The 27,410-nt window shown below is 37.5% G+C and overlaps 1 protein-coding gene across 1 annotated transcript; it reads left to right on the top strand.

The window, feature by feature from the left end:
- Positions 1–10,442: 10,442 nt before the first annotated feature.
- On the top strand, positions 10,443–26,256 carry BDNF (brain derived neurotrophic factor). The gene is given in 3 exon segments (XM_060176657.1): positions 10,443–10,614; positions 10,617–10,666; positions 22,458–26,256. Coding segments are annotated over 3 exon segments (984 nt in total). The 3' UTR covers positions 23,220–26,256.
- The last annotated feature ends 1,154 nt before the right edge of the window (positions 26,257–27,410 follow it).

The following is a 27,410-nucleotide window of genomic DNA, read 5'->3' on the forward strand; positions in this document are numbered from 1 at the left end:
TCCTCTCTGTCCTATCCAACAACAACGACAACAAGAATAACTACAACAGTAAAACAAGGGCAATAAAAGGGAATAAATACATAAATATTTTTAAAAAGACAAGGTTAAAAAAAGTTAGGAAAAGAGTGAATTTTAGGAGAAGACTAAAGCACAATGATCTGAAGTTTTAAGCTTGATGCATTGATATCCAAACAAAATTAGATAGATAACCTAACTGGAAAAATAGGCAACCTTTGTGCTCAGGAGAATAGGGGAAGAGGAAGAAATAGAATTCTGAAAATACCTCTGATTTTTTCCCTCATGGAACAAACATGGCCTACAACCCAGTTTTCTTCACATGAGAGAATGACAGAAACATAGTTACATATGATCTTAGCTTCAATCAGATGACCAGAACTACAATGATAAAACATAAGCTTGTATTCCTGACTTTAACATACATATTCTATATGTGTCTGTTCATTACTTTTGTATTTCTGTAAATTTATTTTTTTAAATAATTGCTTTTGATGTTGTAAACCTGAAACTAAATGATCAGCAGTATAAAAATTAAAAGTGACTGTGAGTCCAGCAGTACTGCGCAGCAGGTTAAGTGCACGTGGCACAAAGCACAAGGACTGGCATAAGGATTCCGGATAAGGCTCCCCACCTGCATGGGAGTTGCTTCACTGGCGGTGAAGCAGGTCTGCAGGTGCCTGTCTTTCTTTCCCCCTCTGTGTCTTCCCCTCCTCTCTCCATTTCTCTCTGTCATATCTAACAACAATGACATCAATAACAACAACAATAATAACTACAACAATAAAAAGGGCAACAAAAAGGAAAATAAATAAATAAATATAAAAAATATTAAGAAAAATAAAAGCAACCTTGAGGTAAGACTGAATTATTTCTCTTAAAAGCAACTGACAGTTATTTGGGAATGCCTCCAACTCCTTAGGCCTTTGACTTTCTTGTGATGTTTGCACATCAATTTAAGCTCAGGATTCAGCCATTAAATAATCCATTAAGAGTTACCATGTTAATTAATCCTGTTTCACATAAATCTGTTTATTTTTAATCTGTTTAATTTTAATTTTAATTATTGTTTTTTACTTTAAAACTGGATATACAGAGAGATTGAGAAGGAAGAAGGAAATAGGGAGAGCAAAAGAGAGACACTTGCTTCACCACTTGTGAAGTTTTTCCCCTGCAGGTGGGGACAGAGGGCTTGAACCAGGATCCTTGTCCATTTTAACACGTGTGCTGTTAACATGATCCTGCTAACAGGGTCCTTGTACATTTTAACATGCGTGTCATTAACATGCACCACCTCCCATGAAGCTGTTTTAAAGTTTTCCTAAAGTGAATTACATCTAAACTTGGTATAAGTTCTTCATAATCCTTATTGATTGAATAAGTGAATTATTAACTAAAATGAACCCTCTAGAGAAATTTCTGCAAGGAAACTTAGTCTGCTATAAAACATGAAGCTGGAGTTAGGAGGAAACTGTATTTGACCCAAACTGACCTGGAAAATCTTTATTTATTTTATTATTATTATTGTTATTAGATTGAGATAGAAATTGAGAAGGGAAGGGAGATAGAGAGAGGGAAAGAGACAGAGAGACACCATCAGCCCTCTGCAGGTGGAAACCAGGGGCTTAGAAACTGTGTCCTTACACTGCATTGTGTGTGCTTAAGTTGGTGTGCCACCGGCTGGCCCCCCACCTGGCACATCTCAACATAGATTAATGTCAAGGTCTATTATTGCATTGAGATGTGGTCCCAGAATGCATTGCATTATTTAGACTTCTTAGATCAGCTAGAACCAGGTACCACCATAGGACTGTCCTTCATCAAAGTAGAAAGCAACTCTTCAGTTCCCTTTACTGATAGCCCTCTGGTTTCTTAAATAGACACCCAGAAAACAGTACCAAATTAGGGCACCCTCAGTGAACTTCCTTTTGTGGTTATTTCTGTGGTTATTCCACTTGGAGTGTTCAACCTCAGGAAGGTGAGGAAAGCAATGATTTAGACTTTCATGATTAGCTTAACATTGTCGTGCAGCTTTGACCAATCTTTTAATAAGAGATCTGCTTTCCAGATGATGGTGCATATGGAGAGGGAACTTACTTTTTCTTTAATTTTTTTTCATTGAGTTTTTAAATTTGAGGTAAAATTAGATAGCATTTTTAGAAGTGTTTGAAATTTGCATTTGATTTTTGAGTTAGAAGTCTACTTGTAAGTGAAAAACATAAAAACTTTGACAACTATAATGCTCACAAGGACCAACGGCCACATTATTAAAGTTATTCATTTAACACTAATCTTATATTTACATTTAAGTCTATATCCTTAAATTTTACTCTCAGGACATATCAGGTTTACAGAATTTACACTGTATCCTACTGAAGATGAACTTGTAAAGAGTCATTTAACTATGCTTTCCTCTTTAATCTGACTTTGCCAGTCTGTTTTTGTTTCCTATTGAAGGTTTCAAAATTAATTTCCTTCCACCATCTTAGTGCTTCAGAATAGAAAAATTGGCAGGTGAGAGGGTCCAGGTTCAATTCCCTGGCATCACTACTAGTCAGAACTGAGCAAGATTTTGATAAGAGAAAAATATTTAAAAAATGGAATGAGACATTTGGGGATTGGCTTTATTCCCCTTCTTTGTTTGGCCATAGTCACCTTTAACACCTTGAAATGCTTTACCTCAACAGCTGTTTTTAGTGTTTCCCTTTGTAGTTTATAAACCCCTTTCCCTTGTGTGGGTGACACTTGGCATGATGTGGTGATTTGGGTGGGGTGAGAACTCTTATTCACATCATGTTGTAGACATTTATGGATTAGTTCACCCATAAATTTGCTCAGCTTGCTGGCAAAAATTATCATTTATCTGTCATTTCATAGAATTATGGTTCTTTTTCTTTTTTAAATGTTTTTAAAGTTTTTAATCTTTATTTTTATTTATTTTATAGAGGTAGCGAGAAATTGATATGTAGAGAGAGAGAGAGAGACAGAGAGACAGAGAGATACCTGCAGCACTGGTTCACCACTTGTGAAGCTTTCCCCCTGCAGGTGGGGACTGGGAACTTGAACCCGGCTTCTTGTGCATTGTAACATGTGCACTCAACCAGGTGTGCCACCACCTGGTTCTTGATTGCAGTCACCACAGTATACACAGCAAATTACTGGTGTGAATCCCTTAAATATCAGCTGTATCTTATTAAAGCGGGAGTCTTTGGTGCCAAAAATGAAGCCACTAGGTTGATTTTTTTAAATTAATCATCTTTAATTTTTTACTGTTAAATTTATGTTCATAACTCAAAATTCAAACAAGAATGAAAAATGTCCATTGAGAAGTCTTACCCCACTGTGCTTAGCCTTTCTCCATCCAATGCATATTGTCTCCAGGTGATCATTTGTGTTAGTTACATACATGCTTTTTCTGAAGTGTTTTATATAAATACAAGGAAATATAATATGTATCCCTTCATTTTTTAAACAAAAGGCATTATGTCATGTACTGTTTACCTTCTCTTATCAATTATGTCACATTTCAGTGAGTTTTCCATTTTAGTATCAGGATGCTACTAACTTCTTTAAAATTACCATGGAGTCTAGTATAAATATGTACAGTAGTTTATATAATTTTCTATAGCTAGAAATTGGATTATTTCTAATATTTTGCTATATGTCTTATTACAGTTAATGACCATATATGTGCATTGCTTTGTACATATACATGTGCCTATGTCTATAGGTTATTCCCAGAAGTGGAATTGCTAGGCCAGTGGGATAGATAGTGTTTAATTGTCCTGCAAAAGTCCTGCAAAGGAACATTTATACTCTTACCATCAAGATATGAGAGTGTCCGTTTCTCTGCAGTCTCAGTAACAATGTGTTTCAGTCTGAAAGATGAGAAATGGGAAACAAACATTTATTTGAGGTCTCAGTCACTTTCATTGCCCCTTTTTGTAGTTGTAATATTACACAGTTCCAAAAACTGGCACAGACATCAGTTCCACTGGAAATAATGCCTCACTGTGACCATGGGTTATGCCAAATCTAGTGACACATATGGAGTGGACCCACGTTACCACTTGCAGAATTTCCCACAGTGGAAAGTTGAGCTTGCATTCATTATTCACCTAACTAGCAGTGCTGGAGCTAAAGAGCACAGCAGTATTTACTGGAACAGAAAAGGAAATTGTCCCACCACAGTGAACAGTGTACCAGGCTTTCAATGTTCTTTCCCCAGCTGTTAACATTATTTCTAGGGATAAAGTTCAGGAACTATATTCCAAATCACAGAGGAACTCTTGCTAAATATGGAACTTTTATACTCAGGGGGATGTGATGCTCTTTCAAGAAATGATTTTTCACTTCCCCCAAGATTTGTAATTATGTGATTAGTTCTTTATTAGGTAAATTAAAACTGCCAGGGTACAATGTCAATATTGAATGATGATGCAATAATGATTGACTTAAGTTTCCTGGCAATTCTGTATCATACAAATAGGATATCCTATAAAAAATACAAATTTTAGCTTGGATAACGCCTCCACAATTTTGAAAAGCACTAATCTGGATCATCCTCACACAACTCCTTCCTCACATAAAATTCCCTTCAGTCCACTGCATAGAAAAGTGTAGTTAATGGAGTCTGGCAGAAGAGTTATTTATCCTGAATAAACATTCTTACATTCTTCTTTTTCATGTAATTTCTAATAGAGTCACTTTAAAGGGACAAGCCACACCTCTTCTTCTATATTGACTAGCTTTACACTTGGGAGAAGCATGTTGACTGCTTCTGGCCAACACAAGAAATAATTCCTGGGCATTAAGGGTGAACTGCCAGAAGCTAGCTGACACATCTCTAGCAAATGCACATTTTATATTTTTTAATACCTGTGATGATTTTCATAACAGGAATTTCCAGTTTTGTTCTCAGGCTCCTTATAGTTGCTTCTTAAGAAATCTATTCTCTTCCAAGGACTGAGTATGACAGGAATGAAGGATTTTTTTTTTGTGTGTGTGTCTTCTGTGCCATCGTCATTTAACTTCCATGCACATTCAAGATGTCAGCCTGTTAGCACATACTTTGCATCAATTCAGTATGACTGTGGGGTTTGTTTTGCTTTTTCCATTCATGCAAAGCATAAATCCTAAGTGAGGTCTTCATCCCATGAATCCAATGCTTTTAAAAAAGCACACGAGAAGACTGCTATTGAGTCTCAGAATCCACTGCCCTGTTCTGCTCTGCTCTCCTTGAGGCCCTAAACTGCTACCTGAATAACTCCTTGAGAATGTATTTGAGGGGACCAGGCAGTGGTGCATGGGATTAAGTGCACATAATACAGAGTGCAAGGACCCATGCCAGGATCCTAGTTCAAGCCCTTGGCTTCCCACTTGCAGGGGGTTTGCTTTACAAGTGGTGAAGCAAGTCTATAGGCTTTCTGTTTGTCTATCTATCATTTATTATCATCTATCTATCTAGCCCCCTCTCAGTTCCACTCTGTTCTATCAAAAAAAAATTGAAGAAATGGATGCCTGAAATAGTAGATTCATAGTGCCAGCACTGAGCCCCAGCAATAATCCTGAAAGCAAAAAAAAAAAAAAAAAAAAAACCATTTGAGATTGTCTTGCCAAATTTCTCTTCTCATTCACACTTTATCCCCTCAATTCTACTTTTTAAAATTTCTTTATTGGGGGATTAATGTTTTCTAGTCAATAGTAAATACAGTCATTTGTACATATAGATATTCTATTTTTGAATATCAGGGCAGATGGCATGAGGTAGTGGCCCAGGGTACCAGGAGTGCAACCTACAAAGAGATCAGGTTGGAGTGCTATATAAAATAAGCATTTTATGTCACTAGCATTTTTTTTTTGCCTCCACAGTTATTGCTGGGGCTCAGTGCCTGCACCATGAATCCTCTGCTCCTGGAGGCCATTTTTTCCCCTTTTGTTGAAGCCTTGTTATGGTTATTATTGTTGTTGTTGATGTCGTTCGTTGTTGGATAGGAGAGAGAAATGGAGAGAGAAGGGGAAGACAGAGAGGGGGAGAGAAAGATAGACACCTGAAGACCTGCTTCACCGCCTGTGAAGCGACTCCTCTGCAGGTGGGGAGCCTGGGCTCGAATTGGGGTCCATACGCCGGTCCTTGCGCTTTGCGCCACATGCACTTAACCAGCTGCGCTACCGCCTAACCCCTGTTACAAGTAATTTTTAAGGCATACTGGCAACTCTGTGTTTATTGGAATCATTCTTACACTTTGTCAAGTAGAGTTGACTTAGGAGAATTGGTACTTGTGGTTACTGATCTGAAAAGCGTGTAGTTCTACTACAGTGCCCCAAACAGGCTTCCCTGGGGAAACTGTTCTGATATTTCAAACAAGTTATCTTCATACATAGTTTTGACATAGTACCCTATTTTTAAGTATGCCTAAGGCTGGTACCTTAAGGAATAATTCAACATAAGGTAGTAAAGAACAAACAAGATTCTATTTAACTCTGTAATTAGTGCATAAGCAAAACTGCTTATTGAGAGTTATCATAAAGGATTTTGTTTAGAATTTACTGATTAATTTATGTTCATTATTACTATTATTATTACTGTTATTATTTTACCAGAGCACTGCTCAGCTCTGGTTTATGTTAGTGGAGAGAGAGGGTTGAACCTGGGACCTTTGACGCCTCAGACATGAAATTCTTTTTGCATAACTATTATGCTACTGCTCAGTGTAGGACTTGTTTAAATAGGTTAAAAAAAATCAGTGTAAGGATGAATATTGGGTGATCTCACTCACTGGCAGAAGTTGAAAAACAAGATCAGAAGAGAAAACACTAAGCAGAACTTGGACTGATGTGGGTGTACTGCACCAAAGTAAAAGACTCGGGTGGAGAGAGAGTTCAGGTCCTGGAACATGATGGCAGAGGACATAGTGGGAGTTGTACTGTTGTGTGAAAAACTGAGAAATGTTATGCCTGTACAAACTATTGTAATTACTGTAAATATAATTTTACTTTATTTTATAACATAAAATTTACTGTTAATGTAAAAGATTAACCCCCCAATAAAAAAAAAAAACAGCATGGCACCAAATCAAAGGACTCTTGGAACAGAGGATAAGAAGTATACTTTTGGGGGTAGGGGGGTGGCTGGTAGCACATGGGGTTAAGCACACATGGTGTGAAACGCAAGAACTGCCCCCTAGCTTCGCATTTGCAGGGGGGGTCACTTCACAAGCAGTGAAACAGTGCTGCAGGTGTCTATATTTCTCTCCCCCTCTCTGTTTTCCACTCCTCTCTCAATTTCTCTGTCTTGTCCAACAACAATGACAGCAATAACAACAATAATAATAACAACAATGATAAACAACAAGGGCAACAAAAGGGAAAAAATAGCCTCCAGGAGCAGTGAATTCATATGCAGGCACTGGGCCCCAGTGATAACCCTGGAGGCAAATAAGTAAATAAAATAAAATAAGAAATATACTTTGGGGTCCTGGTGCATGATAGTTGGAAAGGACTCAAGTTGGGATGAGAGTGATTTTTAGATTTCTATTATGATGAGATGAGAAATTTTACCCATGTATGAACAACTATACCATAAACTATTAACCCCCTTCAATATCAATAAAATGATAAAATATAGTGTGTAGCATCTCTGCAGAATATTTTTTCAGGTACACCTCCCTCAAAACAGAAGACATCTCATCCATACCTGATCTCATATGGGAAGGAGGCCTGCAAGTCATAGTCACTTTCTCCACATTCTAGACATATGATTTTAGGCATTTTTTCTCAGTCTCCCTAGTCTCAGCTGTAAACTTGAATTAGTGAAATTATCTACTTCATAGCTAATAAATATTAGCTATTATCTTTAGTTGTTTTAAACACAGAGACCCCTGATATTACTTATCCAGTTAAAACACTGTCATCAAATTGTCCTCATTTATACTACCATACCAATACTGTATTTATTTATAGGCACTATGTAGAAACATGGTCCCCATTTCTACTGCTTAGGTTAAACATATTGACGTTTGAACCTTTATATGTATTCTATAGACATCAGTATTTAGGGAAAAGGACTGGAGGCAAACGGATATTCTCACAGTCTTAGTACTTGTGGAATCAAAGAATTTAGTGTTTCAATATAGGTTCATCCTAATGGCTTAGGTAATGTGGATATTTTCTAATCAGCCATATGAATCTTTTGTCGTCTGAAATCTAGCTGGGTCTTTTTGTATTTTTTTTTTAATTTTTTATTTAAGAAAGGATTAATGAACAAAAACATAAGGTAGGAGGGGTACAACTCCACACAATTCCTACCACCCAATCCCCATAACCCACCCCCTCCAATGGTAGCTTTCCCATTCTCTAGCCCTCTGGGAGCATGGACCCAGGGTCGTTGAGGGTTGCAGAAGGTAGAAGGTCTGGCTTCTGTAATTGCTTCCCCACTGAACATGGGCGTTGACTGGTCGGTCCATACTCCCAGTCTGCCTCTCTCTTTCCCTAGTAAGGTGTGTCTCTGGGGAAGCTGAGCTCCAGGACACATTGGTGGGGTCTTCAATCCAGGGAAGCCTGGCCAGCATCCTGGTGGCATCTGGAACCTGGTGATTGAAAAGAGAGTTAACATATGAAGCAAAACAATTTGTTGAGCAATCATGGATCCCAAGCTTGGAATAATGGAGAGGAAGTGTTAGGGAGGTACTCACTGCAAACTCTTGTGTACTTCTGCTTTCAGGTATATATTTTGCAGTAGTTTATGGGTACGTGTGCACATAAGCTCTCTCTCACAGAAACTGGTGTATATCTAGATTATGGGACTTTGTTAGAAAGTAAACTACCTGAGATGAAATTAGAGTGTACTGTAAAAGGAAAGGTCTCACCTGAGTAATGAAGTTGAAGGGTTGTCATTCCACACGTGAAGTCTCTGGGTACAGTCTGAGGTGAAGCATGTTGAGGTGGCAATCGTTGCTTTGGTTAGGTTGTGATCGACGGATGCAATATTATTTGGTTTGGATTGGGAGATGCATACGGGAAAGTGGGCCCTATCCAAGGGTTCCAGGACTGGGGGAAGTAGGGGCTCTATAGTGAAGATGTGAGGTTCCTGCTGTCTTAGGGTTCAAAAAGACAATCGATAGTTAATATTATCATCACATTATTTGTTAATTGGGTTAACTTTGAAAAGTCCCTTTGTTATGGTTTGCTGTACAGTACCCAGTATCTTGTATATAGCTGTGCTATTGGATGCTTCTAATCTACTTGGTCTAGGCTTTTGAGAGAGTCCGCATATCAAATACATAGCCTATATATTAAAAAGATTCAGTTTGTCTTTTGAGAAACTTTGAGACATACAATTGATTTCCCCCTCTCATATTAATTAACTACTGATTTATATGTCTACATTTTTCTAGGAGTGTACATAAACACCATTCCCACCACCAAAGGACTGTGACCCATCCCTCCCGCCCACTCCCACCCCCCACTGGCCCAGGAAGCTACATGTCTACCCCTCACCACTGGGTTTTTACTTTGGTGCCCTACTTACAATTTGATCAGGTCCTGCTTTTAGTTTCCCTTTCAGATCTTCTTAGTCAGCTTCTGTTGATGAGTGGGATCATCCCATACTCATCTTTATCTTTCTGACTTAGTTCACTTAACATAATTCCTTCTAGCTCTGTCCAAGATGGGTCAGAGAAGGTGGGTTCATTGTTCTTGATAGCTGCATAGTATTCCATTGTGTATATATACCACAGCTTTCTCAGCCACTCATCTGTTGTTGGGCACCTGGGTTGCTTCCAGGTTTTAGCTATTATGAATTGTGCTGCTATGAACATAGGAGTACACACTTCTTTTTGGTTGGGTGTTATGGAGTCCTTGGGGTATAACCCCAGGAGAGGAATTACTGGATCATATGGAAGGTCCATGTCTAGCCTTCTTAGAGTTCTCCAGACTGCTCTCCACAGAGGCTGTACCAATTTACATTCCCACCAGTAATGTAAAAGGGTTCCTCTGTCCCCACATCCTCTCCAGCATTTGTTGCTGCTGTCCTTTTTGATGTATGCCATTCTTATAGGAGTGAGGTGGTATCTTAGTGTTGTCTTAATTTGCATTTCTCTGACAATCAGTGACCTAGAGCAGTTTTTCATATGTTTGTTAGCCTGTCTTTTGTATTTTATAGTAGCTTTGGAGTAGAGCCAGTTTTCTGAATGGAGTCCACATGGCTCAATATATACAGGGCCCAGAAATTGGCTTACTTGTATTAATTTGGATGAACACTGACACTTAGAAAAGTTGGGGGCTGGGGCAAGGCAATGTCAGGGAAAGACAAATTATTTTCCCTCCTGTACTAAGCTACAAGTAATGAGCACATTCCTTGTGCTTTTCTGTAAGTAATTAAAATAAATTATAGAGTTGGATACAAAAATAACCTGAAGGACAACTGGATGCTTGGAACCACCAGTTTCCTCCATGTGTGCAGGAGGTTAATCCACAATAATGCTCAAAACACTGAGTTGCTACAGAAAGGGTTGCATGTCCACACATGCTCTTGCATCTACCCACCCGCTTCGATACGGCATGACTGTGCATCTCAGAGGAAAGGCTGTGCAGTGTGCATTCCACTTCAGTGGAATTTAAGAAATTGACTCCTGAAAATGGTCTCATAAAGGTGAGCAACAGAGAGCTAATGGCTTTTTCTAGCTAATTTTATCTTTTCCCCAAATTTTCTTGGTAGTAGTTTTCTAGTTTTTTCTTTTGTCTCTACAGGCAACTTTTCTTTTTCAGCTCTTTTCCACACGTATTTTCACCTCTCTTGCTTTTCAAAGTTGAATATTCTATGTACTTCAAAGAACAGCTTTGCGTCTAGAGGAATCCCTTCATTGGATGAGAATTATCCATGAAATTCTCCTTTTAGTCCTTCTGAGTTAATGACACTGAAACCTTCCAGTTTGGACTTCAATTCAGATGGATCTAATTATGTACAGATATTCTTTCTATAATGGAAATTGCTCAGATAACTAATTAACCACAGGAATATGTTGGCTATGGAAAATTTCAGGAGCACCATCTGTGGAAAAACTGAGAAGGGCATGCCTTTACCACAGCTCTGGGGTCCATTAAGTGTGTGCTTTTGTGGTGATGGTGTCTTGTGGATGTTGGCTCACAGCTGTCAAAATTCCCATAGTATCTCATGGCAAGAATTCGGTGTCCAGGAAAATGCTAAAACAACCTGTTGGTTTAAAGTTGCCAGTTCTGAAGAAGGAACATGGAATAGGACAGAGATTTCTTAGCGTTTCGCTGCTTTTGTTTTCTGAATTTTTTGAAAATTGTTCCCCAGCACTTCCCACCTCATCCCCTAGTCCACCCTTCAATGGCAAACCTCTTTTCTTAAAGGGGGCTCCTTTTATATTTTATTCTGAGAGATATTGCATGTTACCCTTGATTTTTTTTTCTCCCCCAGAGATAGAGCATGCTTATTCTTGGATCCAGGGACTTGGATAAGAAGATTTTGCTAGGCTTTCACAACATACCGTGCTAGTAGGTGTGCCTTGTTTATAACTTGGAAGAGGCCTTCCCTTAGCTGTGTTGACATCTGTACTATGTGGGGCTCAAGGTGGAACCCAATAATACTTGGGATACTGCCTGGGAAAATAGAATTCTGTATCATCTCAGCCCCACCCACTTGCAAATGACTTTAACTGCAACATTTCCTTAGTTCCCAGTGCCAGTCATTACCTTTTCTATGGTAAACTTGGTGACTTTTTAGTGTTTGCAACTAGCTGTCTTTGCAATCTTTATAAAAAGCTTAAAACAGTAGACTGTTCATGAAATTCCTTTATAATATCGATTTATGCACTGGTCATGTTGTTCAATTAAAAAAAATAACTTAACTTTTGAAATTTAACTTAAAAACCATTTTGGTACTTTGGTCTTAAATTATACCAAATTTTGTAACCCAACAAAGAAATTGGGTTGTCTGCTAGGCAGACAACCTTGCTGACAATTTGGTGTATATATTTGGGTTTTATTGTTGCTGCTGCTGTTTTATTTTGTGTGGTTTTCTTTCCCTCTACAATATTTGGTGGAAAGAGCTGAACCTATAGGGAACAGTGTGAGGAAAGTCCAGAAATATGAAATATCCATAAAGTGGCTGAATGAATGAGTTAGTTCTCTCCTTGCCTCTGTTTCTGTTTCACATTTCAGGACAGGAAGCTTCTAAAAATCAGAGGTATCTCACTGAAAGTAATATTAATGTGCCTGGAGGTTTACCACCTGCCAGAGCTGGCAGTATCATTTCCTGTGTGATTGTGAGGGAATGAGTAATATTAGGTTGTGTAAATTATCAGGGAGGCCAGCTATGCCTACATTGTCTAACAGCACTAAGATAAAAATTAATGATTGAACAGAAGGCCAGAACTAGTTGAACAGTCTTATTCAATCAATCATATTTGTAGTTATCCTGTACTGTTATGCTATGCCCACAATAGTGAAAAATATAATTGACATAAAGAGACCCAGAAAACAGTATGTTTTTCAAAGGAAAAAATGTTTTCTCACATAATAAACATCCCAACAAAGCAAGTCAAACCAAGAAGGAAAGATGAGAGCTAATAAGTCCAGGGCCCACTTAGAATGTACCAAAGTAATTAAGTCAAATTTAACCTTTTTATTTCCTTATCTTTCTCTTTATTATCCTGTCCAGTGACTCTCAATATTAATTAGTATATGAATCATTTTGAAGTGTTTGAGTCTTGTTGGAATGCAGATTCTGATTTAGGGGATACAGTGAACAGGATAGAGGAAGAGCAGTGAGAAGAATCTGTATTACTTATAATCTCTTTGTAATGTCGATACTGCCTGCCAGTATAGCATACTTTGGCATGCAAGACTTAATTTCAATCCATGGGAAACTTATTCTATTTCTATACTTATTAACTTATTTCAGATAACTTTTCCTCCAATATTTTTGTAAGAAATGTGAATTGCACTAATATACTTAACACTCAAATCACCTTCAGGTTGCATAAAAATTAATTTTATATTTGAAACATTTTTGTAAGTTTGGAGTGTTAAGTGCAAAAAGCACTATCTGCCTATAATGTTCATATCTCCTTACTCAACTATTTTTATTCTGAGTTATTGACTCTTAATAGGAAATTACACCCTGTGATTTCCTAGCAGTTGTAGAGATCAGCTCTTATCACTAAGCATAATAACTTCCTTGATAGTTTTTCTAGGTTATTCCTTATATAGTGGGTCACTGAACTTGGTGGAGCCAGGTAGACCATATCTTCTTAATTGACATTACTGTCTGCTGTGTATGGAAATTTGATAGATAATACATTGCTTTTGCTGCTTTTGTACTTAGAATATTGTTAAATCTGAATTTCTCTTTAGGATTTTATAGCAAATTGCACCAGGTATTCTTTTTTATTTATTTATTTATTCCCTTTTGTTGTTCTTGTTGTTTTATTGTTGTAGTAATTATTGTTGTTGTTATTGATGTCATCATTGTTGGATAGGACAGAGAGAAATGGAGAGAGGAAGGGAAGTCAGAGAGGGGGAGAGAAAGACAGACACCTGCAGACCTGCTTCACCAACCACCTGTGAAGCGACTCCCCTGCAGGTGGGGAGCTGGGGACTGGAACCGAGATCCTTATGCCAGTCCTTGTGCTTTGTGCCCCCTGCACATAACCTGCTGCGCTACCGCTGTGCTACTGCTTGACTCCCTGCACCAGATAGTCTAGCAAAAATAGAATCCTAATTTTAAAAGTCAGACTTTTTTTTTCTTTTTACCGAGGTGTTGCCCCACTTCGGCTTAGAGTGCTGTCAGGGATTGAACCTTGTGGCCTCAGGCATATATTTTGTGATTTTTTTTTTTTTTTACCAGAGCACTGCTCAGCTCTGGTTTATGGCAGTTTGGGGGATTGAACCTGGGACTTGAGAGCCTCAGGCTTGAAAGTCTCTTTGCATAACCATTATGTTATACCCCCACCTATATATTTTGTATATACAGACTACTGTGCTATTTCTCTTATTTTTTCTTCTCTAAAGATTTACTTTTTAATGTGATAGAAAGAATTGGAGGGGGTGGTGCACCTGGTTAAGTGCACGTTACAATGTGTAAGGACCCAGGTTCAAGCTCCCTGTCCCCACCTGCAGGGGGGAAGCTTCATGAGTGGTGAAGCAGGGCTGCAGGTGTCTCTCTCCCTCTCTATCCCCTCTTCCTCTCAATTTCTGATGGTCTCAATCCAATAAATAAATAGAGATAATAAAAAAAAACTGAAATAGGGAGAGGAAAAGAGAACATTCTGGCTTTTTCTCTTGCTTTTAAGCCACCTGCTGGACCACAAGGTTAGACTTTTTAATTGAATGTTAACTGCAATTTGTTTCTTGTAATCTAAAACTGTTTTGAACAGACACACACACACACACACACACACACACACACACACACACACACACACACATATATATATATATATAGAGAGAGAGAGAGAGGATGCATAATGGTTATGGGAAAAGATTTTCATGCCTGAAGTCCCCCTCCTCTATAAACTTAGATGAGAAGTGTTCTGGTCTGTCTCGGTGTCTCTCATTAAAATATATTCAATAGATATAGATAGATCTTAACTATACTTCAAAAGCCAATTTTAGACCACCTATTCATTTGATAGTACTTTTGTATGTGTTTGCTGCTAAGATTTCTTTATTGTAGACACTTGTAGAGAAGTGCACTTCTTGGGCAGTGTTACTCTGTGAGGACGAAATGAAGGATAAGGACTGAGGTTGGTAGTGCTGCTGGGTTTAGGTGACCCTGGCTTTCAAAAGTCTTCTGAAAAAAAAAAAAACAGTTACAGTAGAAAAGTTGGGCAATAATGATGGAGACCTTTGGATTGTGGTGGCAACTGGATGTCAGATAGGGTCTACTCTGCCTACACTTGATCATTGTTGTGCCAGATGTTTTATTTTTCCTTAATCCAAAATTTCATTCCATCATTACACCCTACTTTAAGACTTTCTACATTTATTTCAGTTGTTACATTCATAAAAACTGCAAATATTACTTGAACAAAGAGAACTAACTTATATGGAAGAATGAACCTGGTTTGTGCAAGGTACTATAGAGATTGTAAGTCAAGGTAAAATACACAATCTCTATCTTAATGGAGGATGTGGTCTAGTTTTACTTGTGCATGAGGGCTCCTACCAATAGAAAAAATCCTTTGTTAAAGGGGGAGTGAAGATTAGATAGCTAATAGATTACCAGAGCTATAATACTTTCTATGAAAGATGTATGTGCATTGATCTTTCAATTAATGATTCAGGGAAATGTACTTTTCCCTCTCATGGTAGTGATATGTATGTAACATCACCAAGAACTAAGAACAATTTCCTGGTATTTGTAATGAGGCTAAGTAGTGTCTGCAAATGTCACTCAATATTATGGGCATTCTACTGGATCAGAGAATATTCTAGCTTTAGCACTGTGATTTATAGGAAATATAACTACATACCCTTAGACATAAACTATAATACAGTTTAAAGCTCATATTTTTAAAAATAATTCCTTCAAAGATTTGGAACATTTGGATGCTCAGAGCTCATTAAAATATGTATACCAGTTTCATTTAATGGATAATCCAGGTAAGTAGAGTGAGTTTCTGTAATGATCATTAGCTTTTTTTCCCCCTTCATTTTACTTATGCAGTCCAACTACCTTTTTCATGAATGTATAATATTTAGTTTTAAAATCTTGGCTAAGCAAAATATAACTAACAAGAAAATAATGCAGAAATAGCGCATAGCTATGGCAGAAGCCATCCTTGTAGCTGAAAGCCTAATTTTCCTTTGGATACTGAGGTTCTGACCTTGTTCTAGCAAGGGAACCACAGCTAGAACAAGGTCCTCTTTTCTCCTGTATAAAATGGATATAATTATAGTTACCTGTATCTCTAGGGTCTTATGAGTCTTAATTACTTGCAAAGTGTTTGGAGATCTTTGAATTAAAAGTGCTAAACAGTAGAATTCAAGTTCACTGTAATTGTATTGGAATGAGGACTTACATTTCCACCTCTCTCTCACCTCCCTCCATCCTGTCTTTTGGCCAGTGTATGACCAATATCACCAATGCTTATAGCTCAGCTCTGCACACTTCTAACATCTTTTCATAATTTGATTCAGTCTAAAAAGTAAATAAATGCATTGATTAGTTATTAAATGATTAGTTAAATGATGTATCGACGCCCCTAACCCAACCCCAGATTTAATTATGTAATTCTTCAGTATTACCTTTATAACTTTCTAAAATATATCAGTCATTCAGTCTTACTTTTCACTGTTTCTGTTCTAGAACTATTCTCTCCAGAAATGTCCTCTGTGTCTTCCCACATTTATCCCTTTAACCATGCTGCTATCCATTCACCACTATCTTTTCTATATATATTTAAATCCTCTTCAACTACACTGTGTGTGTATATATTCAGTCTTCTTACCAAATCATTTTATAACTGGAAGTAACCTCTTCTCGCCATAGCATTTATCTATATCTTTCCTGAGTTGTTTCTATTTTTATTTTGTGGTTGCTTACATATCAGTCCTCCCTATACCATAAGACTTGAAAGTAGACTGTATGTCTCATGAAGAAGCAAACAAAAGTAAGTTCTATAGTGAAACTGAATACAAATTAAAGATTATTTGTATTGATTTGAAGGTTTCATTAAGGTGTGCTCTTAATAGGCTTGCATCATGTATGTGAGAATTAAATATTAATTTATAATTGCTTCAGTGTCACCATTATCTTTGTTGTTTATACAATTCAGATGAAAAGCCACATCTTTAACATGTTTTCTTTGATTACATGCACAAAGACAAAGCCCAAGGGCCCTGGGAAAAAAGTGTGACTTTGTCCCCCTCATATACTTGAATTATCCATATCATTTCATTCTCCTTCTTATCTTTGGTCACAGAAACTTGGTAGTGATATGTCTAAATTTTTGTATAATGTTTTTAAGGGAAGACTACATTGTCTGAAATTCTGTCCTCTGCAGTAATTAAGACTAAGTTGGGGCCACAATTCAATACTTCAGAGTAATATCTTTTAATGGTGCTGCTCTTAAAAAATTGGGTTCAAGATATATCTGCAAAAAATTATGTTCATATACTTATTATAAGCTACTTCTTTTATTACTTTTATTAGTGTATGAAGAGCTTTTCTTCTTCTTACAGTTAAGTACTCTAAAACTGACAGCATTTCCTGGTGGTAAAAACTTGAACAAGATAATAGGTAACCAATTAGCTTTGTACTACCTTATAGATCTATCTGTACTATCTGATAAATGTCTCTGAACCACAGTTCCCTCATATGCATGATGGGGATAATAATATTTTCCCCTTTATTGGGATTAATGGTTTACAGTCAAGAGTAAAATACAGTAGTTTGTACATGTGTAACATTTCATAGTTTTCCACATAACTCTCTAACCCCCCACCTAGGTCCTCCTCCACCATCATGTACCAGGACCTGAACACTACCTCCCACCCCAGAGTCCTTTATTTTGGTGCAATACACCAAATCCAATATAATTTCCGCTTTGTGTTTCCCTTTCTGTTCTTATTTTTCAGCGTCTATGAGTGAGTTCATCCCATATTCATCCTTTTCTTTCTGGCTGATTTCACTTAACATTTTTTCAAGCTCCATCCAAGATGAGGTAAAGAAGGTGAATTCACCATTTTAAATAACTGAACAGTATATATACCACTCATCTGTTGTTGGACATCTGAGCTTCTTCCAGGTTTTAACTATTACAAATTGTATTGCTATTAACATAGGTATACACAAATCTTTTTGGATGGTTGTGTTGGTTCCTTAGTGTATATGCCCAAGCAGTAGGACTCAAAAACCTTCTTAGTTAGCATTTTATTTATGTGGTTGAGTTGATCTTGTAAGCATTGGAATAGTATTAGTGATTTGCACTAATGAATTTAGTGATTAAAAGATACAGACTAATGTCTTCTTTGCAATATTTGACTGCTTCTTTATATTTTAAAATATTTTATTTTAATGAGAGCAAGGTACAGAGCAGGGCAGAGGAAGATAAGAGAGAGGAAGAAATAGGTTGGGGCAGAGGGAAAGAGCATGGGGACAACAGACTGGCAGATAGACAGACACATCAGAGCACTGCTCAGCTCAGCTCTGACTTATAGCCATGCTGACAACTGTACCTGGGACCTCAGAGCCTCAGATATGAAAGTGTTTTGCATACCCATTATACTATCTCCCCAGCCCAGCCTCTTTATCTGTGTAATAAAGTTATATCTGAAGCTCTAAAATGTATGAATTCTTATGGAAGCTCTTATCTATTATTATTTCCTAATAATAAATGAAAGTGCTCCTTGAAGAAGTTACCTGGAAAAAAAAAGAAGCTAAGTCAAGATTGAAGATTCCAAATTTTGCTTTTATAACTATTAATGACTACTTTCTAAGCCTTGTATTGATTTGTTAGAAAAAGAACTACCCCGGAAAGCAGACAGTTCATGTGGATAGTATACTTGCTTTATTATGGGTATAGCCCAGGTCCAAGTCTAGACCTCACCACAATAACGGGAGTATTGTTGGTGTTGTGCTATCTTTCTCTTTATCTGTTTTTCTATCTGAAGAATTTACATGGAGTTGTAAATTCCCAATAAAAACCAAAAGAAAAAGAAAAAAATGAGAAGAAAAAAAAACAGAGCTACATAGGAAATTGTAGGGGCTATTAGTAAGTTGTAAAATTATTTAGTTTTGAATTATTCAAGTAAAGTTTTGCTATATTAGGAAATGTGGGAAATTGCTCATGGCTGATAATTGCCATCCTTGAAGTCCCTTTAGAGCTTATAATTTGGGTTCATCACAGCATGTACTTGATTTAATACTTCTAGTGAGTTTATTGGTCCTATCCAAATAGAAAGACTTTGCATGAAAATTATATCAGAACTATTTTTCTTCTGGTTTAATAAACCTATCAGTTAGTTTTCACTGAATACTATTATGCTAGTCTGTGTTAAGCATTATGGGGGGACCATTTATGATTCATTCCCTCAGAGAGTTTATTATTCAATTGAGGACTGTTTTGAATCAACATATATAGTTAACTGCAAATGAGCAGGAGATAAATACGAAATGAGACATGTAGTGTGGACTTTTTGGGATGGAGAAGAGTGTGTGTTTAGAGAAGATGGCATGTATGGTTTGATGCTTGAGCCAGTTATACAAAAAACAAGCAAGATACAAAGAAAGGAGTTTACCAGGAGAATGAGACAGTATTCTATGTAGGGCTCTAAGGACTCTAGCCTCATCAGAGCAGAGGTGAAGAAGCATTGGGTAACATAAGAAAGTGATCTAAGTGGTCCGGGAAGTGGTGCAGTGATAAATCTTTGGACTCTCAAGCATAAGGTCCCAAGTTTGATCCCAGCAGCACATGTGCCAGAGTGATGTCTGGTTCTTTCTTTCTCCCCTCCTATCTTTCTCATCAATAAATAAAATCCTAAAAAAAGAAAAAAATTCTTTTTACACATGTAAAAAGTTACATATGGGGGACTAGGAGGTGAAACACCTGATTAAGCATATGTTACTATGTGTAGGAATGTGGATTTGAGCCTCAAACCCCCACCTGAAGGGGAAGGCACTTTTCTAGAAGTGAAACAGTGTCTATCCTTCTGTTTCCCAGTCTCTCTCCCCTCTTCTCTCAATTTCTTTTAGTCTTATCAAATCAACAGAAAGGGGAGGAAAGGAAAAAATAGCTACCAGGAGAGAATGGAACTGTACTGCAGGCATCAATCTCCAGGGATAACCTTGGTGGCAATAAAAAATAAATTAAAAGGGGTCAGGAGGTAGCGCAGCGGGTTAAGTGCACATGGTACAAAGCGCAAGGAGCTGTTTAAGGATCCCAGTTCGAGCCCCGGCTCCTCACCTGCAGGAGGGTCGCTTCACAAGTGGTGAAGCAGGTCTACAAGTGTCTGTCTTTCTCTCTTCTCTGTCTTCCTCTCCTCTCTCCATTTCTCTCTGTCCTATCCAACAACAATGACATCAATAACAATAATAATAACCACAACTATAAAACAAGGGCAACAAAAGGGAAAAAAATATAGCCTCCAGGAGCAGTGGATTCCTGGTGCAGGCACTGAGCCCCAGCAACAATCCTGGAGGCAAAAATTAATTAATTAATTAAAATAAAAAGTCATATAATAAATGGTTTCTGAATAGTTTTGAAGAAACTCTTTAGTGACAACAACAGATACAGCAATAGTTTAATTATATGTATTTTTGTTTCTTCATGATATATAAAATGGTTTATTTAATGATAATATCTTATACTTAATTAAATATGATATTAAAATTAGTTGAATACAACAAATCTTAGTGCAGTGTACATGGGTGGAGTAAAGTATTCTAAATTTACATTTTTTTCCTTGACCTACATTTGTGGTACTCCTGGGCTTACATTTGGACTGGTAATGTTAGGAGAAAGGGTTTTTATTCAGTAGTGTAAGTACTGTCTGCCAGGAATAGAAACCTCCTTGGAGGGTCATTTCTTTGATGGTTGCAGAATCTAGAACATTTGCAAAGTTTAGTCTTAGCAGAATGGATCTCTGCTATTTTTTTTTCTTTTTCTTTCAAACCTGTGTACCCTTCCTACTCTCAGACTATGTGCATTCCAAGCAGCTCTAAACATGAGATTCACTCTCATGTAATGTAAGAGTGAATCTACACAGACATTTGTTTTTGTGAGCATGACAATACAGTCTTGTAGTTTTAGGAAGTATGGTCTCTTACAAAAGTATAGAGCAGAAACATTTGGTTCTCAAAACCAGAGTGTTCAGCCATTTCTGCAGTATAATCTGTTTACTCGGAGGTAGGTTACCTTCCTGTTCAGTAACATGGCACTTTATGAATAGGCCTTTTCCTCACAGATTGGCTTAGTATAATAGCAGTGGCAATATGTGTGCCTTTTCTAATGCCTGTGCTCCAGAAATGAGAAGTAGGAATTAATTCTGAGTGTTGAGAATTAGAGGGGATTGTATTTACTACTTAGGGACACGATGCTTCAGGTAAGTGATTCTGAAGTCCTTCACCATCTGATTGTACCCTTCGGTTGGTCTATAGGTATGTTTTCATTTTGCTTGTTCATCTATTCTAATTATCTTTCCAGAGCATTCTTATAGGTGTAGAGCCAAATGTGTAGTATATCAACCCTCTGGCAAACAGGAAAAGATTAATTTTGTGGTGTGCTGTTAAGGGACTTCCCAAGAAACTTCAAAAGCACAGAAAGCAGCATTAGCTGCCTATTCCAAATGGTGCAAAATGCCACTCAGTTTTAAAGGTGTGATAAACTCAGAGCCCCCCCCCCTTCTTCTCTCTTACAACACACACACACACACACACACACACACACACACACACGCATACATAGGCATATATACAGTATTTCCAGTAAAAACCAAAACTCAGCTTTTTTAGATCTGTGTGTGAGCCAGAGAAGCCAAAGAATGAGTGTTAGCAGAGATAAAAATGGATTTGCATATGAGAGGCATCTGAAATTGACTTCAGTGTCTTTTTAATGCTGACTTTTCCAGTTCTCTTTTAAACAGACACATTGTTTTCATGATATCAGCCCCAGGCATAGACACTTCATTAAAATTAACATGTAGAAAATGATTTCTGTTTGAAAATAAGCAAAACATTTTCAGTTATGACCACCCAGGTGTCATAGAATGAACATCTGTTGGGAGCCCAGAGTTCTAATACAAACTTTTTTTCATGATTTGAGGCAAATCCTCAATGGCTTTTGATTTCTCTATCTGGAAAACTGGATGGCTTAAGGAAAGTATCCTCCTTTTCTCTAATAGATTATTTCTATAGGAGAAAAATAAAGTCAATATAAAGCCTCCTTCTACTTCTCCTTCTACTCTCTTTGTTTCATTGTGCCATTCTTGCCTAGATATAACTACAAAGGCCCACTAAGACCCTCAGGCCACTAATGTTCCTATTACATATTCCTGCAAAAGGACCATGTTGCTACTGAAAAAAAATACTATTACATTTGCAGTTGTTGCCTAGTAACATTTCTGATTTTCTGTTTCTTGTGACAGCCTGAGCAGAGATCATTAAAAATTTAACTTAGAAAGCTGCTAAAGTGGGAGGAAAGGGGGAGAGCTTGATGCCACATTTTTTCACTTAAGACTACACCTAATCTCAGGTTTCTAGGCTAAATCTAGAGGAAAACCTACACATCTTTGGTTTATGTTAAGCTCCATATCGTACACTACTGACATTACTTTGTATCTAGTGTAACTGGAGTTTATCACCAATGGATAAAAAAAACCTTGACCTAGAATTGCAATCAGAATAATTATTGCATCTCTGGAAAAAAAAAAAAAACTAACTGGTTTTGTATCCTGTTTTTGCTTTCTCCCCACAGATCCACCAGGTGAGAAGAGTGATGACCATCCTTTTCCTTACTATGGTTATTTCATACTTTGGTTGCATGAAGGCTGCCCCCATGAAAGAAGCAAACTTCCGAGGACAAGGCAGCTTGGTCTACCCAGGTATGCGGACCCATGGGACTCTGGAGAGCGCGAATGGGCCCAAGGCAGGTGCAAGAGACCTGGCATTGGCTAACACTTTTGAACACATGATAGAAGAGCTGTTGGACGAGGACCAGAAAGTTCGTCCCCATGACGAAACCCCTAAGGACGCGGACTTGTATACTTCTCGAGTGATGCTCAGTAGTCAAGTGCCTTTGGAGCCTCCTCTTCTCTTTCTGCTTGAGGAATACAAAAATTACCTGGATGCTGCAAACATGTCGATGAGGGTCCGGCGCCACTCTGACCCTGCCCGCCGTGGGGAGCTGAGCGTGTGCGACAGTGTTAGCCAGTGGGTGACAGCAGCAGATAAAAAGACTGCAGTGGACATGTCGGGCGGGACGGTCACCGTCCTTGAAAAAGTACCTGTATCCAAAGGTCAACTGAAGCAGTACTTCTACGAGACCAGGTGCAATCCGCTGGGTTTCACGAAGGAGGGCTGCAGGGGCATAGACAAAAGGCATTGGAACTCCCAGTGCCGAACTACCCAATCGTACGTGCGGGCACTAACCATGGATAACAAAAAGAGAATTGGCTGGCGATTTATAAGGATAGACACTTCTTGTGTATGTACATTGACCATTAAAAGGGGAAGATAGTGGATTTATGTTGTATAGATTATATTGAGACAAAAATTATCTATTTGTATATACACATAACAGGGTAAATTATTCAGTTAAGAAAAAAATAATTTTATGAACTGCATGTATAAAGGAAGTTTATACAGTACAGTGGTTCTACAATCTATTTATTGGACACATCCATGACCAGAAGGGAAACAGTCATTTTTGCGCACAACTTTAAAAAGTCTGCATTACATTCCTTAATAATGTGGTTTGTTGCCGTTGCCAAGAATTGAAAACGTAAAAAGTTTAAAAACTAATAATAAATTGCATGCTGCTTTAATTGTGAATTGATAATAAACTGTCCTCTTTCAGAAAACAAACAAATACCAACAAAAATTTGAACCAAAACATTCCGTTTACATTTTAGACAGTAAGTATCTTCGTTCTTGTTAGTATCACATCTGTTTTGCTGCTTTTAACTTCTGATAGCATTGGAATTAAAACAATGTCAAGGTGCTGTTGTCATCGCTTTACTGGCTTAAGGGGTAAGGGATGGGAGGGGTATATTTTTGTTTGTTTTGTGTTTTTTGTTTTTGTTTGGTTTTGTTTTGTTTCTTTCAGTTCCCACAGGGAATAAAGATGGAGAAAGAATTCCTTCAATATACATTCTGATTGATGAGTCACTTATGTATTGTATGGATATTTGCTATATCAATCTGAAAAGTGAATAAAAATTAAGGCAATTGAACTAAACGTTGACCCCCACTTCCCATCATGCATCTTATAAGGGCCCTCTCACTCTCACTCAGGTCCTCTCCCTCCTTGGTCAGGGGAAAATTATTTTGTTGGAAAGATCTGCATTTACTTAAAGCATATTATCCCCCCCAAACCCTTTTGATTCCCCTCTTTATTTTATTTTCTCTTGAGGAAGAAAAATTAGTTTTGTGCCCTTGGAAATATTTTACCAATATTATGAACAAGTGAGCAAATTTGTCATACCATGTCTCTGACAATAAGCTTAGAAAACAGTGATTTCTTTCTTTCTTTTTTTTTTTTTTAAGTAAAGGAGCAACAACAACTTTTTTTTATGAGGGGTAAACATTTGGGTAAATCATTATACAGCATAAAGAAAAAATTGTGGTAAGGCTTCAAATGTCTTTCAAGTAAAGATGGAGTTCTGTATGGGCCCAGAAACACCTAGATTAGAGCAGGAGTCCACACTTCCAGTGAAATGAGACTGAACAGCTAAAGGGAAGCTGTGTAGAGTGGATAGATCACTTCCCCTCAATGCAGGAGGAATTTATGAGTGGCCATCCTGAGGTCTAGGTTGGGGTTTGAAATGATACTTGAGACATTCCAAGAGGACGGCCTCTGGAGTGCCCATTAGAAGTGGCCCTGGAATGACATGTGTCAAGTTGCTTGGACCTCGCGTTTTAAGTTTTTAAGTGCCTACATTATCTAACTGTGCTAAGAGGTTCTCGCTGGAGGACCACGCTCAAGTCAGTTTATGCCTTCCACCCCTGAATAGTATTAGATAATGCTGGACTAACTTGGAGCAGGTTCAGAACCTCATGTGGATTTGTGATCATGAGGCTCATATGATGGTATAGAAGCTATTTGCTACACAAACACTTAACTGTTTTGAAATTAGGACTTTGAGGAAACCAGGGTTTTTGTCCTTTGGGAATTTTGGGTAAGGGGAAATGTAATAGGAGAAGACTCCCCTGCCATATCCCAAACTCAGGTTAGATGATTAAGGCTACTGATATAAAGTCTTGTCCAGAAAGAAGATTTTAGGAAGGTGCCTTCACATTCAGGACACTCCACAGCTTGAAGGTATCTTGCTTAATGGAGGAGGAGACAGGATAGAATTTAATTCCCACTCAAGGTCACAGTCATCTCCTACCCATCTTGGCTGTTCATGCAGAAGAGCCATTCTTCACCTCTGCTATAGTGGGTTAGGAGAAGCAAAGTTAGAATCCTAGAATAGTGACCCTAGGAAATACAGACACCAGTGAAAAGTAGTGCTAAACCCATTCAAACACTGTGCAATCCTGAAAATGTCCTGGAACGGTGTATCAGAAAACCTCACAAAATTGCTGCATCTTCATGTAGGATAAGGGATAAACAAAGGAAGATGTCTACCATGACCAGAGAATGAAGAAACTATCAACAAATAATTTCTTGTTTGTTCAGTCTTTCATTTAGAACCAGCCTGTCTTTTACAGTACCATTGGAATACCTATCTTCAACAGAAGGAAAGCTTTATGTAGTATAGGTTTGTTTTGTTATTTCAAAAATACTCTTTGTATTTTAACATGTAATGAATACTTGGAATATATGCTGTACACTCGTTTTTGCATCCTCTTCTTAGGGGGATAAATTTATTAAAAACAGTAACAAGCAAAAAAAAAAAAAAAAAAAAAAAAACTAGTCCCTATCACAGCCACAAAGTGCTGAGGTTTTCAAGGCCTGATACTGGCAGAGTAGGGGACAATCAGCAATGGTGTAGCCAGTGGCTTTCTTTTACCCAAGAAGATACATCTCAGTCACATGCTTGGTGGTTTATGTTGACCCAAGATTTATTTCATTAAAAATATTTCTCTGTTGCTGTTCATTTTTGTTCTGTTTTGTTTTGTTTCTTAAAGCCTTGCTGTGGTCTCTTTGTGGCAGAAGTGTTTCTTGCATGGCAGCAGGCCTGTTGCTTTTTTTATGGTGATTCCCATTGAAAATGTAAGTAAATGTCTGTGGCCTTGTTCTCTCTATGGTAAAGATATTATTCACCATGTAAAACAAAAAAATATTTATTGTATTTTAGTATATTTATATAATTATGTTATTGAAAAAAATTGGCATTAAAACTTAACCTCATCAGAAGCCTATTGTAAATACAAGTTCTATTTAAGTGTACTAATTAACATATAATATATGTTTTAAATATAGAATTTTTAATGTTTTTAAATATATTTTCAAAGTACATAAAATCTGGGGGTTCTGGGTTTTTTTTCTTTTCACTGTAAAACAAACATGAAAAAGTGTTTAATTAAAATACGTGTGTTCCTTGCTTTAAGACCTTCCTGACAACTAGTCTTAGCAATTGCATAGCCTTCCAGAGAGGTTGCTTATTTCAAAGCATGGGAAGCCAAGTCTGTGAGCTTCCAAGAAGCTGTAGGATTGGCCCTGTCTTCCACAGTGGAAGATGGGTGTATCCCTTTCTAGGACACTTGAAAGTTTTCCCTTTTGAAGTGATATCCTTTCATCGGATACCAAGCCATGTATCCTAGCAACATCAGGATCCATGAATCAGGGCTCCTTGGCTCTATTTGATTATAAAATAACTGTTAAAAACTCAAAGTGGATTTACTTAGGAATAATGAGAATAAATTGGCCCAAATTTAGAAAGTCAATGACTGAAAAAATATGGAAATTCAATATTTAGAGGCAGGTCATGTACCCTCAGTTTAGAAATGGTGCCATTTGCATTATGTATTTGTATCCATTGCATTGATTTAATTTTTGTATGTGGAGTGTGCAGATTTTATATCACAGTACCCATGACCTAACAAAGTGCGAGTATTTCTAAAAAGATTTGCTTGTGTGATGACTACCAAGCCACTGGGTAATTTAGTTAAAGTGTTAAAGTTATCACTAAATCTTAGGGAAATAAATGGAAGATTTTAAATTAGAGAAAGGGCCATTAAGGGAAAAAAGCATCTGTTCCTACTCTTTATACTCCCCATTTGAACACAGACAGCCCTATCCAGAACGTGGTGAGTTATATCTGTGCAATGTATCATTTCTATTTCAAACATACACACATGGTTTCCTCTTGTATTGTCTTATAAATAAGGATCAAGGAAGTCATAACAAACATTGACTTGTGTTGTATATATGCAAGAACAAATTGGATTAAGATGATTTACTCCATCCTAATCTGTCCAGTAAATTTGAAAAGTACTCAGTTCTCTAGAAAACCTTAACTGTCGGTCAAGGCATGAGACCAGCCATGGAATTAGAACTTGGGTAAACTTAGTATTTCACCAAATTTCAAAGTTGAAGAAAACTAAAATATTGTGGACAGAGATGTAGGAATTTAATGTGACATTCGAATTACTTGAAGTTAGAGTCTGATAAACTTGACAGGATGTTTCATCAGAAGGTGAGGCCAGGAAATAAACAAAAATGGAGCCATCTACTAAGTTAACCAGCATGTTAACAAGAGTA

Source organism: Erinaceus europaeus, chromosome 17 (genome assembly GCF_950295315.1).
Source record: "Erinaceus europaeus chromosome 17, mEriEur2.1, whole genome shotgun sequence".
Taxonomy (NCBI): Eukaryota; Metazoa; Chordata; class Mammalia; order Eulipotyphla; family Erinaceidae; genus Erinaceus; species Erinaceus europaeus.